Consider the following 15,280-nt stretch of genomic DNA (forward strand, 5'->3'; position numbering starts at 1 on the left):
TATATGGTCTATTCTGGAGAAAGTTCCATGTGCATTCGAAAAGAATGAGTATTCTGTTGTTCTGGGGTGTAGTATTCTGTAAATATATATGAGGTCCATCTGGTCCAGTATGTCATTCAAAGCTCATGTTTCTTTGTTGATTTTCTGCTTAGGTGATCTGTCTATTGCTGAGAGCGGAGTGTTGAGGTCCCCTACTATTAACGTATTATTATCTATATGTCTCTTTATTCTGGTTAAGAGTTGGCTTGTGTATCTAGCTGTTCCCCTGTTGACGGCATAGATATTTATGATTGTCATATCCACTGGTTAGATACATCCTTTAAGAATAATATAGTGTCCTTCTGTATCTCTAACTACAGTCTTTAGTTTAAAATCTAATCTGTCTGATATGAGAATTTCTACCCCAGCTTTCTTTTGATGATCTGGTAGATATCAGGCTCGATTCAGGGGACCAGCTGAAAAAAGGGTCCCCTACTCCTCTGCCATCTCCCCCCCCCCACAAGACTCATCTTATCCCTCTTATTTTAAGTCTTTTGGTGCAGTCTCCACCAAACTGGCATCAACCACACCTAAGGCTTCTATCAATATCAGTATCTAGATGATGCATACAAATTTTAATTAAACATTTTATTTTGAGATAATTGTAGATTCACATACAGTTGTAAGAAATAATACAAAGAAATCCCATGTACCCTTTGCCATTCCCCATAACAGTAACATCTTATAAAATCATAGTATAATATCATAACCAGGATATTGATATTGATTTGGTCTAGATGCAGAAGAGTTTCAAAGCCCCTAGTATTCTTTGTTGCCTTTTTATGATCATCTCCACTTCCTCTCACCCTTGTCCCCTTCCATTCTTATCTCCTGGCAATCACTAATTCGTTCTCCATTTCTATAATTTTGTCTTTTCAAGAATATTATGTAAATGTAATCATATGATATGTAACCTTTTGGGATTGGCTTTTTCACACAGCATAATTCTCTGGAGAGTCACCCAAGCTGTTCTGTGTATCAATAGTTTGTTCCTATTATTGACAAATAATAGTCTATAGTATGGATAAACCACAGTTTAATTATTCACTGATGGAAGGATACCTGGATTATTTCCAGTTTCTAGGTGTTACAAATAAAGCTGCTATGGGGGCAACTGGGTGGCTCAGTCAGTTAAGCGTCTGTCCAGCTCAGGTCATGATCTCAGGGTCCTGGAATCGAGCCTCACGTAGGGCTCCCCGCTTAAGTGGGGCATCTGCTTCTCTCTCTCCCTCTCCCTCTGCTCCCCTCCCCCCTACTCATGCTCTCTCTCTCTTCAAATAAATAAACTCTTTTAAAAATATAATGCTACTATGAACAGTCATGTGCAGGCTTCTATGTGAATATAAATTTTCATTTCTCTGAAACAAATTTCCAAAAGTATAATTGCTGGGTTGTATAGTAGTTGTGATGTGGGAAACAAAGGCAAAAGAAAAATTAAATTTCCATACTACTTACAGCCCATTGACAAGTCCTTGAAACAGGCAGAGTGACATTCCTCTAGAAACTCAGCTGCCTTGATGTTAATACTTTGCTTAGGGCAAAACGAAGTCTTGGCTTAACATTATTCCGATCCTCCAGGATCCTGTAAGTCTGCTTTAACATATAAAAATTCCTTTGGAAACGGCCTTTATCTCTACCCCCCAAGATATATGTTGGCAATCATCCCCCCAGCATATGGCCCACTGATATACATCTGAAGGGCCTCATGACTAGGGTCTTACTAGACACTAATAAATAACCTTTTCCTACCATAACCAACCCCCCTCAAGGTCCTGGAACCTTGCTTCCAAAATTCCTTAGAGACTTACGCTATCCCTAACCCTCCTCCCAACTTGAAAAGTATGATCAGCCATTCCTCATGACCGCAGGGCAGCCCTTTCTGCCCACAGGTCCTGTCCCTGTGCTTTACTAAAACCATCTTTTTTGCACTGAAGACATCTCAAGAATTCTTTCTTTTGTACATCAGTTGCATGTTGTTGTTGTTGTTGTTTAAGAAACTACCAAGTGGTCTTCCTGAGTAGCTAGAGCATTTTACATTTCCACCATCAATGTCTGAGTGATCCAGTTTCTCCATATCCTTGCCAGCATTTGGTATTATCATTCACTTTTTATTTTAGCCATTCTGATAGGTATGTTGTGAAATCTCATTGTGGTTTTAATTTGTATTCCCCTAATAGCTGATGTTGAACATCTTTCATGTGCTAATTTACCATCTGCATATCCTCCTCTGTTGTCTCTTCATGTCTTTTGCTGATTTTCTAATTGTATTGTTTGATTTTCTTTTACAGTTAAATTTTGAGACTTCTTTATAGATTATAGGTATTACTCTTCTGCTGGCTACGTGGTCTGCAAAATTGTCTCCCAGTCTATAACGTGTCTTTTTATTCTCTTAAAAACTCTCTCCATAGCCTTAGATCCCAAAGATTTTCTTCTACATTTTTTTTTCTAAAAGTTTTGTAGTTTTACATTTTATATTTAAGTCTGTAATCCATTTTAAATTAACTTTTATATTAGGTATGAAGTTTCAGTCTCATTTTGCCTAAGAATGTCCAGTTGCTCCAGTATCATCTGATTTTTCTTTCTCCATTGGATTGCTTTTGCACCTTCACCAAAAATCAGTTAGACATATTTGCATGAGTTTATTGCTGTTATTTATCCTATTCAAATGATCTCTGTGTCTACCCCTCTACTGCAGGATAGTCGGGAAAAAGGCAGGCAGGGACAAGGGGCTCCTGCCTGAAGAGGAAACCACCCTTAAAAGGATTTTACATCACCCCAGAAGGAACCCTCCACCCCTTCCCACATGATAGGTAGATAACAAAAACCTGATTGAATGACAGGCGCATGGAGGGTTAATCAGAGTAAAACAATCTGGCAACCAGCCCATTAAAAACCCCTAGACTTAGAAACGCCAGTGGCAATCCTCACGGGTGCCCTCCCTCTTGGGGAGCTTTGTACTATCACTCAGTAACTATGGCTCAATAAACTTTGCTTTGCTGCCTCCACACTTCCTGTGGTCTACCTCTTCATTCTTCAGAATAGCGTGACCAAGAACTGAGGGCACTCAGAAAAAGAAATCCTTAACACCTCCACCAGTACCAGTTCCTTACTCAACTGTCTCTGATACCACATAGACAGGGGACTGAGGACCCTCATTACAACTCCGTGAGAATGGAATTTTAGGATCCCTCTGGAGACTTCACTGGTGTGGTGGGGTAGTAGAATTACATTTTTTTACCTCCTGCAATATTTGGCTGGAGTAGAGTCGTTATTGCCTAAACATTTTCTGTCTCGTTAGGCTACCACTTTCCTGGGCCTTTGGCTAGAAAGTACAGGCCTTTTTTGGCAATTTTTTTGTCTGCACCCACTGGCATTTCCAGATTGCCATCTTCTTGAGCTCTATGTTTGGAATACAGATCACCATCTTCTTGAGCTCTATGTTTGGAAAAAACAACAACCTGAGACTTCACCACCGTGTTGTTTCTTGAGTCCTGAGGTCCTTAGGTAGTCAAAGTAGAAATCTGACTCACAAAGTTTTACCTCCAGGCTAGATTTTTTTCTTTATGGTCTGGAAATAAGTATCACAATACCTCATTGTTATCTGCTCCTTTATGTCTCAAAGACACCTCAAAGGTAACTTGTTCAAAGCTGAACCCACTCTGAATGTTGCACTATAGTCTTCCTGACACAAAAGCCAAAAATTTAAAGGTGTTCCTAACACTCTTCTCCTTTTGAAAAGAGTGAACCATATGAAGTCCTCTTTTCATTTTGAACCATATGAAGTCCTCTTGGTTTTTGAGTCAAAATATTTTTTGTCTTCCCGCTTCTTTGTATCTGCATGCCACAATCCTAATCTGAGCTATGCTCATATCTAATTAAAATCTTCTGCAAAAGTCTCTTGTCTGATTTACTCACATACACCTTCCCTTTTCCAAATTCTTCACCATGTTACAGCTGGAGGGAACTTTTCAAAACACTGTTGTTATTTTTATCAGTACATTTTTATTGCTTTTAGGATATTTATTTTTAAAATCTTTAACCTCATCTATAAGCCTTACACATATCTATTGTAGATGCTCAATAAATATTTCTTGATAACTATAGTACTCTAACATTTTCGGTGCATGCCTCCCTAGCTAGATTAAAGTCACCTAATGGAGAGACATATCCTGAAAACTTATGCACCCTCAGTGCAATGGCAATGTGGAAATTTTTAGTGATGATGATCTTAGTATTCTAGTGACTTTGTACAAGGAGATTACTTTTACAGAATGGTTAAAGGGGAAGCTTATGCATAAGTAATAACAAACAGCAGATTATTAATTGTCTTGCTATTTCCCATATCAAATGAATGTATTTGTCTCCTTAATAAATAGTACTTTTTGTAATAGAAATATCCTTAAATTTCTCAAGTATATATGCATTTTTAAAGTACTACTCACTTCCCACTTATACGGAAATCTAGAAAGTGTTCTCAGCATTTTTACAGAATAATACTTTCAGAGAAAGACTGGTTATAAGTTAATAAAAAGATTAACTTTGACAACAAAATGTACTATCACTCAGCAACTATGGCTCAATAAACTTTGCTTTGCTGCCTCCACACTTCCTGTGGTCTACCTCTTCATTCTTCAAAACAGCGTGACCAAGAACTGAGGGCACTCAGATTTTTAACAAATAAGATTGTTCACACAGCCTTCCCACATAAATGTTAAATTATCCAACTTTTTAACTGTGTGAACTACGTGTATTTACTGTTGCATCCATTGCAGAATGGCTTCGAAATATTGTTTGAGACATTAAGAGTAGATAAAGGAAAGATAAAATAGTGTCTCTCCCCCTTCAAAATCACACAGGTCATTTGGGGGGAAAAGTCATAAGACAACTAGAGACTGTAAAGAATGAAATATATTAGCTATAGGGCTAAGTTAAAAGATAAAGCAAAGTAGGAGAGAAATTGGCAAGGGATAGGTAAATTAGAGAAGACTTACTAGGAAAAATTTAGGGCATTGGGTGAAAGACAGAGAGCGAGAGAAAGAAGCATGGCCAGAAGCAGGAAACAATACAGGTAAGAGGTACAGAAGCAAGAACAGGTAGAGCTTAGGCAAATAATGGTAAAACCACTAATCTGGAAATAAAAACAGTAGGATAGTCACAACAAGAAATTTCTGGTAAATTTGTCCAGCTATAAGTGAGAGATTTTCAGCATATGAATTAGAGTGCAGTAACAGTATGGACTCTTAGAGATCAAATAGTTTCCAGTCTTCTCTCTTGCCACAACTAATTTATATCTTAGATTTATAAACTTCAGACATGGTCTCCAATACATTAATTCTGCGACCTCGGGTTAGGTTCGCATTTGAGAGAACTGATAAAGCATGTCCAAGCTACGACTCGTACAGCTTGTAGGGATGAGATAGGAGTCTTTTTCACATGTTCATCTTCTTTCCACTTACAGAAAAATTTTAGTCTAAGTCATTTTAAAAATCGCTCAGAAGTGAGTCATGCAAGTCATATAGAAAAAATGTAGCATTTTATTTTGTTGGACCCACTGAAAATTAAGATTATGATAATATTTAAGCACAGCTAAGATTGGGTCCTTCAATATTATTTTTAGTTTATGTTTTCTCTACTTAGATATGTTTCTTTTGTGTATTTGACTTTCTGCTATGGTGTTTCTTCATCTGATTTATAATAGTGGTTACCGTGGAAGGAGGAAATGTGTTATCACATGAACTTGAGCATAATTACAACACCTTTCCAAGGGAAATCCATTTGGTCAAGCATATGGAAGAAAAAAGGATCTCTATCACATTAGAAAAGAAAATTTCAGGAAGTTGTACAATTTAAAACTCTCTTAAAATTATTTCAAAAGTTCCATTCAATATAGTAAATATAGTATAAAGAGTAGGAAAAAATTGGAAAAATTTTATACATAAAAATATTTTTTTTCTAGTCATGGAAGTCTGGGATATTGCTAAGTCTACTAAAATGTTAGCGACAGTGATGACTACACGTATGAGTGATATAGAAAAAGTGCTACCAAATTCGAAGGTCCACTTAAGGATTTATGCAGACAAAGAAGTTACATAGAGTTGCTGGGAGTAAAATAAACCTTGAAAGAAGGATGGAAATTTCCTGGCAGCCTTTTTGAAGAGAGTGGGAGATTTAGTTATGACAAGATTCAGCTCTGAGAACCCATTTATTTGTTATTAGTTTGAGAACTAATAATAGTATTTAACATTTGTTGAGTGCTCACTATGTACCAGACTATGTTCTAACATTTTTATATGCTTTAACCCACTTAATCCTCTCAGAAGTCCCAAGAGTCAAGTGCCCTTGTCTCCATTTTACAGAGGAGGAAATTAAGGCATGGAGAGGACAAGTCACTTGTCCAGAATTACAGAAGTAGTAAGTGCGAGAACACGATTAAAAACCTGGCTGAGAAGGGCCTGCAGTCTGTGCCCTCTGCATAGAGCTTCTAATCATAGCAATTCACAAGTGTGTCGCCCTCTCTATGTGTCAGGCGTTTGTGTGCATTTTTTTAGTAATCTTCACAGCAATTCTAAGAGCTAGGTATTACTTACTGACCTCAGAGATGGGAAAATTGAGATACAGCAGGTCCAGGATTAGAACCCATGGTATATCTCCTATTTTCAATAGCTCTGCTTCCAACTTGTCTAAAATACAGGACTGTAAAGTAAATTCATAGCATATAGATTGGATAAATCAAAAGGATTAGAGGCAAACATTTTAAAATTTGGACTTGATTCTTAAGACACATTCCTCAGTATCTAGGTGCTCAATAAACTTTGTTGAATGAATGAATGACTGACTGAATGAATACAAAGTTAAGATATTGTTACAATAGCCTCCCCTCCAGACAGTCAATGGTAGCATGGATCACTAAAATAAATAAATAAAATAAAATAAAATAATCAAAACCAGACAGAGGTAGATTATTTATTTTCTTTAAAATATTTGTCTGTAGTCAGAATCTACTGATCCAGCTCAGCTACAAAATGCCTGAGTTGCAGCATTCTGATTTGAATATCTACACTTCTTAGAGGTCTAAGTCAGATTAGCAAGATTTTCCATTATGTTATATTTTTATTCAAATGCTAAGCATACAACAATACAGAACATAATCATTCTTTCTTTAAAAAAAAAAAAAGCTTTCTCAATAGTCCATGACTTTTTTCAATTATTGCTTAGACTAACCTTAATTATATTTAGGCTGCTAGGCTCAAATTTTAAAATATGTTTTATTTCAATTCATTCAAAAGTCTTTACTTTTAGAAGCAATGTTTACCCAAAATTTTATTCCCATCTCAAGTGTTTCTAGAGGACCTTAAGCTAAATCAGTATCTGCACTGTTTGTCTCATTATTGTTTTTCACATCACAGAGAAGTGTTTCCAATACTTCCTCTGCTAATCTCTTAGAAATACTATTGCTTCATCTTGGGTCTCTTCATCTCTCAAAGAACATGAGGGAAAAAATGACAAAAATAGAGAAAACAGGATCATTTCTCTCATCCTTTGTTTACCTATTTCTTCAATCTTGGGACTATGGGAGGCAATATTATTAACCTACCAACTCATATTGGTTTGCTCATATTTCCTTTTTTCTGATCATTATTTTTATTATTGTGACTAGTGTGAAATGGAATACAGCCCTTCTTTTTTTCCTTACAAAGCATATGACAGTGAATTTAACTTTTTTTCATAGATTACTTTCTAAAGAATTTGTCATTACATATCTTAGCTATTACCTGAAACTTTTTCCCTAAAGAGTCAATATCTTCTAAGAAAAAAAAAGAAAAGAAAAAAAGAAAACTTAAAACAACAACAACATGAGGCCAAATACATGGTCTGTTCTATTATTTTAAAATTTAGCAGCAATTTAGCAATATAGTTTCTGTAAAATTATCTTTGTTATTAACTGGCCTTAGATTAATTTTTAATGGATAATATTTCCATCAAATATAACGTGGAATTAAATATTTGAGACCACATAAATCTATGTAAAATGACTTGTTCTTCTTTCTCTGTTGCAGCCTACCTAGGCTATTCAAACCCTACAATTAGCAAGTTTCTCCAGCTATCCCATAAAGGAGGTGGTTCCATTCTTTAGGGTAGAAAGAAAATAACATAAAAAATTCAAATGAAAATAAGTTGCTGTAAATGCCTAATTGAGCTCTATACCCCATTTCTCCTCCTGCTTATGACTGCTGTTGTTTTTGGTTTGTAGGGACCGAGCGCCTTTTATTTTTACTTCAGAGATGGAGTACTTTATTACTGAGGGTGGGAAAAACCCACAGCATTTCCAAGATTTTGTGGAGCTTTGCTGTCAAGCTTACAATATTGTCAGAAGGCACAGTCGACTGCTCTTGAACCTGTTAGAAATGGTAAGTCCCTTGGGGAAACAACAAAAATAATAAGCTTTATTTATGTCTCTCTTTCAGTAGTCTATTTTTGCTAATGGCTTGGCATTCCCCAAAGAGCTATTCAAACCAGAAAGGAATGAACAAACTAAAAGTACCATTGTATAACTTATAAACACATTTCTTAATAATTCATTCTGTTAATTCACAGTTATTGTCTCAAACATTTCTATTCACAATAACATTGATGTATTCAGGGGTTATCTCAGTATATTTTGATTAAAGATTAAGGACAGTAATTTAGAATATTGTATCAGTTGTATTGTATTCAAGGATTTTTTAAAAGTACTTTAAAAAATACTCTCTCATTTACACATTATAGCAATCCAATGATGGAGACCAGGCAAGGATTTTTCCTGGCTTCCCTCCCATCTCTGCCTTTTTCCAGATTAAGAAACTGGGGGTCAAAGACAGCTTCCTAGCAACTCAACCAGAGAGTAGTACATTTAATGGTATGTATTGGGTCTTCTGAGCCATGCTCCTATATGCTCTCTGTTGACTTACTGTGGAAAATTTAAGTTTCATTCCACTGTCCAATGTTAAAGAGATGGGGACTAGATATACAGGGTGAGAGGAGAGGAATCTAATAGAAATATCTTTTGGGAGAAGGATGGGGTGATTCCTTTGGGCACATACATACACACTAGTAATTGCAGCAAAATGTAAGAGAGAGACACACCTTTGGTAAATCAGTATGGTGTTTGAAGTCAATGCAATCATAAAATGATTACATAAAAAATAGCTGATTTAGAACTTTCAGATTACAATAATTCCCTCAATTCTTTCAAACTGTGTTAAGGGCATAAAAAATAGCTGATTTAGAACCTTCAGATTACAATAATTCCCTCAATTCTTTCAAACTGTGTTAAGGGCACAGACTTCTTACTTAACTCCAATAAGATGATGCTTCTCATCTATCAAGTGAAAATAATAGCATCTACCTTGTAGGATTGATGAATAAATGACCTAATAGTGAATGTTTTGCATGAACATTATACTGTTTTATGTGTATTGATTGATATATGTTTCATAATAACCCTATTAGATATTTAATATAAAACACCTAGCACAGTGCCTGTCATGTTGTAGGGTTTAATTAATTAATTAATTAATTAATTTTATGAACAATTTTATTTATTTATTTGACACAGACAGAGAGAGAGAGTGAGTGAGAGATCATATGCAGAGGAGTGGCAGAGGGAGAGGGAAAACAGACTCCCGGCAGAGCAGAATTTTCAAGCTGGCTATTCCAAAAAGAGGCAATGATTCCTATTGGAAGATTTGCATTCTCTGTCCCAATTCTATTAGCCCATATTGCAATTATGAGATGGCTTATGGCTCATAATCTGTGTTCATACCACAAAGGAAACATTACAAGGACTAACTCTGTGACCTTGACTCCACTTACATATAAATATTTAGGTAGTATCATTCTAATATTCTTTGGGGCTCTAACAGGCTCTGAATCATGAATCCATGAGTTCATGAGTGCTTACTGTATGCCAGAAACTGTGAGGATACATTAACATATGAGACGTAGGCAGCCTTAAAATTTTCAATATGGTAAGGAAGATAAAATTCATGTATATAATAAATGAGGTGTCCAGCATTTTTAAGTGTCTATAATATTATAAATTACTGCATACAAGGAGTAACTACCATACTCTAACAACCACTTGAACCAGCCACAGACATTTTAAAAATAAACCCAAAGTAGAAAAACACAAATACAGATTATACCGTTTCTCAGGTGACACTAAAATTATGCTGGATAACAAAAGTGAGCATATTAACTAAACGGATAGCCATTTGAAAAAATTGATTGAAAAAGCTATTGGTGGGCTTTTTTTCTCTTGTTTAATAAACTTTTCTACTTACCTAAAAAGAAAACTTTCAACACATATGTCATAATACATAAAATAATTATTAAAGTAAAGAGTTTAGGGGCACCTGGCTGGCTCAGTCAGGTAAGTAACTAACTCTTGGTATCAGCTCAGGTCTTGATCTCAGGTTCATGAGATCAAGCCCCATGTGGGCTCCACGCTGAGCAGGAAGCCTGCTTAAGATTCTTTGTCCCTCTCCCTCTGCTCCTCCCCACTTCACATACATGCACACTCTGTCTCTAAAAAACAAAAAAAAAAAAAACCAAAAAAAAAAAACCTATAACGTAAAGAGTTTATATAATGTTATTTCATTTAAAAGAAGTAGATGGTGTTTTAATCAAGTACCTGAAGTAATTTTTCATAAAATAATATTAAAATCAAATGTTGAGGGGCGCCTGGCTGGCACAGTCGTCAAGCATCTGCCTTCAGCTCAGGGCGTGATCCCGGCGTTCTGGGATCGAGCCCCGCATCAGGCTCCTCCGCTGGGAGCCTGCTTCTCCCTTTCCCACTCCCCCTGCCTGTGTTCCCTCTCTCGCTGGCTGTCTCTTTCTCTGTCAAATAAATAAATAAAATCTTTAAAAAAAAAAAAAAGAGCTTAGGCCTTTAAAAAAAAAAAATCAAATGTTGAAGGTTTCTGCATAGTATACCTAAAAAATCCTCCCTGTGTTCTAATTATTCAAGTCTTGACTTCCAGGCTAAGGAGGAAATTTTGGCAGTAAAGAGCACTAATTCAGATTAAGCAAGTAATCTTAGATTTAGACTCTCACAAAAATTGAAACAGACCAGAAGCAATGTGGACCAATTAAACCAATGAGTAAATACATATGAAACATATGTTATATATGTTACTACCTCTGTTTCTGGTCATTTACCTCTCCAGTCTCTGCTTTTGAGGTTTCTTTCTTATGGGATTCTGTAGATAACCAAAGCATCAGTAAAGGTTTCAGGACCACATTTTCTCTGGCATAGCTTCCCATAAAATAAAAACTGAATTTAAATTTGTGAAAGATTATTTTCTGCCCATGTGGATAATCAATATTTTCCTCAATTCTTTCAAACTGACTCTTGTTGTATTAACTTCTTTTAAAAGAACTTAATCTACTACTCCATGACCCAGTTCCAACTTGAGAAATGATTGACATGGGTCATAAATTCTATCTTCTGTGAATGGTCAGTATCCAGGATTATGAGTCACAAGTGTTTTGTGAGTCTACTATGGAGTTAATGGTTCATCCCTTGTTGAGAGCAGCATATTTCCAGATATCCACAGTTCTTTTTATTTACTCCTGGGAGAAGCAGGGAAAAAATAATCCATGAAATACCCATCTTGCTTAAAAGCAAAACATCTGTAGGAGACCCAAGAGTGTTGCTGGCTGAATTCACTAACATAAAAGCCTGTATTTCATCAGCTTTTCTCTCATTAAAAAATCAATATCAGCTATTATGGAAGACTACCAAAGAACACAGGGACCATTCACCCAGTTTAAAATGTTTATCACACCCATTATTATATCAGATATTTCCCAGAAGAAATCTCTCTAACTGCTCTATGTGGTGGCAAAGAGTGTCTGCTTCCCTAAGCATAACTATCAAAATAGCTTTGGACTTAGTAAGAGGAGAATAAAAGTTGAAAATTTAAAAGTGTCCTGTCCTTTAAATAGGAACTTACCAGTTTATCACCTGTATCTGTTCATTACCTATACTAGCCTAGCCACCCTTTCCCTTTCCTATTGCCCCAATTAAAGTTATTACCCATGTAATCTAGGCTAAGAGGTACTTGAACCACATCTCTGTGAGTCAGAGGACAGACGTGACTAAGCGGATGCCGGTGTGAGGCCATCCTTACTCCGATGGCAGGGTCACACTACTCAAAGTCTCCTCTCTCAACAAGGGCAAAGTTTGCACTAGTTACCTTTAATCAACCACATAACAAGGAGAGAGCTGGGTTCATCTCCTTTGAAGCCATCTGCACTTGGCAGTTGTTGTATAATGGGGGTAGGAGGAGTAGAAGGAGTATGTATAGGGTGTACTTATCAAGCAAATGTTTGACAGAGTTCTAAGCAAGGAGGTATGAATTCTGAATGTCCAGAGAAACCAGAAAGCAATTCAGATCTAGGGAAGAAGACTCTTCTTAGCAAATGGGCAATCATAGTCTGATAAAGGGGAAACTTCCACAATAAGTACACATATATCTCTAGAACTCTAAGTACAAAACTGAAAATACAAAGCCTAATCTAGACTTTAGTTGCTGCTGGGAATATACCTCTCTATGGTTTAATAGTCAGGGTTCAACTTGCTACTTCTAGACTTTTTTTACCAGGTCAGAAATTTTTTTCATTCATTCATTCATTCATTCATTCATTCGTTCAGTAACGCATTCATGCATGCATGCATGCACACATTATTTCACAGACATTCATTAAGTTCTTTTTGCAAGGCAGCATGCTTGGCAATATAAACAATTTAACGTCAAATAACAATCAGTTCTTGTCCTCAAAGGACTTCAAATTGAATGTGATTAACATATATGTGAACAAAACATCGTACTTGAAAGAGGTGTGACCAAGATTGGATTGCTGTACAAAGCAAGCAGTAATTAAATCTTATCAAGAAAATCTGTGGTGCTTCAAGAAGAAAGACACACTTAAGCTGTGCTTTCAGAAGGAATTTCAATAGATAAGGAGGGAGAGGAAAGGAATCTTGGCTGAGAGAAAAATATGTGTATGGAGGCTCGAAAAGCATGCACGTGACCTGTGTTGGAAATAGAGGTAATCAAATGTACCTAGTCTGTGGTACAAAGGAAGACCTATATAGCGATAGATGAAGCGACAGATCACAGTTAGATTACAAAGACATTATGACCAGGATCAGGATTTTGGACTTTGATATATAAACACCTGAGAACCTAGAAGTTTCTTTGCTTTTGATGAAGAGAGTACCATCATCTAGCTTGGATTTTAAACAGAGATTCCACCAGCCCTCCAACTCCATCCAATTAATCATCCAGCTCTACTTCCTAAATATCTTTAAAATCCCATAAATAATCTTTTTCTTTATTCCTAAACATTATCCTAGTTTAGCCTTTTATTTGGCTTCACTTCAGTCCACTTTCCATAAATAACGACCATGATCTTTTTAAAACACAATTCAATTCTTTTCATGCCCATTTAAACACACTAAAAGAGCTGTCTTGCCTTTAGGATAAAGCACAAAACTTTTATATTGCTAAAAGATCTTAACCCTACTTATCTCTTTAGCCCCATCTCTTGTCACCCACCTACAGGACATCTTATGTTCCAAAAGCTCTCCTGGAGTTCTTTTTGTGAACTAATGAAAGATATCTTGCTCTCCTCAGTACATCTATATATGCTGTTCCCTCTGCCTGGGTGGGGACAGCAGGAAAGGTGAACGGTTTCGAATCCATTTTTTTCTCAATTGAACTTCATCAAGTCAATCACAACTTCACCCATCTTTCCTAACCATATTCTCACTTTATCCTTTATTTTTAGCATTGTTCTTAACTTCCCACTACTGTAAGAGAGCCTTTATTCCAGAACAGGAAATAATTTATCATCTTAGTCATAGAGGTACTGTTGACATTCTCCACCTTCTCCTTCTTCTCCTCCGCCTCATGCTCCTCCTCCTTCTTCTTCTTTTCAAAGTTTAAATTTATTTCAGAAAGATCTACTTTTTCTCAAAAATTTTTTCTTTATTTTTGCCTATAACCAAAAACAATAATATCTCTTCAGTCTACATTACAATATAGACACTGTACGTTTCCAAATGTTGGCAGAAAGAAATATCTGAGACTTTGTATAATTTTATCTTTACTTCATTACTTTAATAATCTTTAATAAATGGAAACACCACTTAACCAGGGAAAATTGTGTTCTTAGAGTATGAGTCATAGGGTCATGAAAGAATGTAAGATTAAGAACCAGAGAGATGAGTTTTATACTCTGTGCTTACACGCCATTTGATCTGGACACTTCACTTACACTTTTGGGGGGATTAAGTTTTTCTTCTTTAAAATGGGTATTGTGATATAATTTTTGTGTAAGAATTTGTAAGTATAAGCCTTTTCTTATTCATTAGCCTTTTGATTGCCCTAGAACATGTTGGGTATTCTTATCTCTACTTTAAAAAAGAAAATGGAGATTCAAAGAGCTTAAGAGATATTATTCATGATTATTCAGATTTTAAAGAGTAGGTCCAGAAATTCTGACACTAGAACTCCTATTATTCTACTGTCCAGTGCTGAGTATGCCTCTTCTACAAAAAGACAAGGTGGGGATGATCATACTATCATGCTTACTTCACTGGTTTATGATGAAGATGAAATTAAATTATTAATCTGCAAGCACTTTGACAACTTTATTGGTTCTTATCATTATTACTGTTTTATAACTTCTGTTAGTAAACACAGGAGGTTAAAAAAACAAGAATATATTATGTTTACAAGCTGAAAGGCATTGTTATGTAAGTTTAAGTTTATATGTATTTGTAGAATTAACCAAGTAAGCTTAACCAAATTTAACGAAGTAAGATTTGATTTACGTTTATTCTGAGTTTTTTTGCTTTTGTTTTGTTTACTTTGCTAAGATGCTACATGCAGGATTGCCTGAGCTGGGTGGAATCCAAGACCTGAAATATGTGTATAATAATCTTCGTCCACAAGACACAGACCTGGAAGCCACAAGTCATTTTACCAAGTAAGATTAGCTGTGAATGTTGAGTGTGCATATACTCATGTGTGCAGATACATGTTTCACATTTGAGATGATTTCAGGGTGAAGAATCATTGGTATAAAGCTGTCATTTCTAGAACCAGCCTGTGTCTTCTTTCCCAGGGGATGCAAAGGGAGCAACGTGAATGTCTAGCAGAAGGCCTTAGTCGGTGTTTCTGTAACATAC

At 36.0% G+C, this 15,280-nt stretch overlaps 1 protein-coding gene across 2 annotated transcripts in view; it reads left to right on the forward strand.

The window, feature by feature from the left end:
• PIK3C2G (phosphatidylinositol-4-phosphate 3-kinase catalytic subunit type 2 gamma) overlaps positions 1-15,280 on the forward strand; it is a 318,577-nt gene that overhangs the window by 220,318 nt on the left and 82,979 nt on the right. For both annotated transcript variants that reach the window (XM_008707062.1, XM_008707063.1), the window contains 2 exons: positions 8,291-8,447; positions 14,969-15,078. In XM_008707062.1, the coding sequence (XP_008705284.1) occupies positions 8,291-8,447; positions 14,969-15,078 (267 nt within the window). The remainder of the gene's footprint in view (positions 1-8,290; positions 8,448-14,968; positions 15,079-15,280) is intronic.

Source organism: Ursus maritimus, unplaced genomic scaffold, assembly GCF_017311325.1.
Source record: "Ursus maritimus isolate PB19 unplaced genomic scaffold, ASM1731132v1 scaffold_26, whole genome shotgun sequence".
Lineage (NCBI taxonomy): Eukaryota > Metazoa > Chordata > Mammalia > Carnivora > Ursidae > Ursus > Ursus maritimus.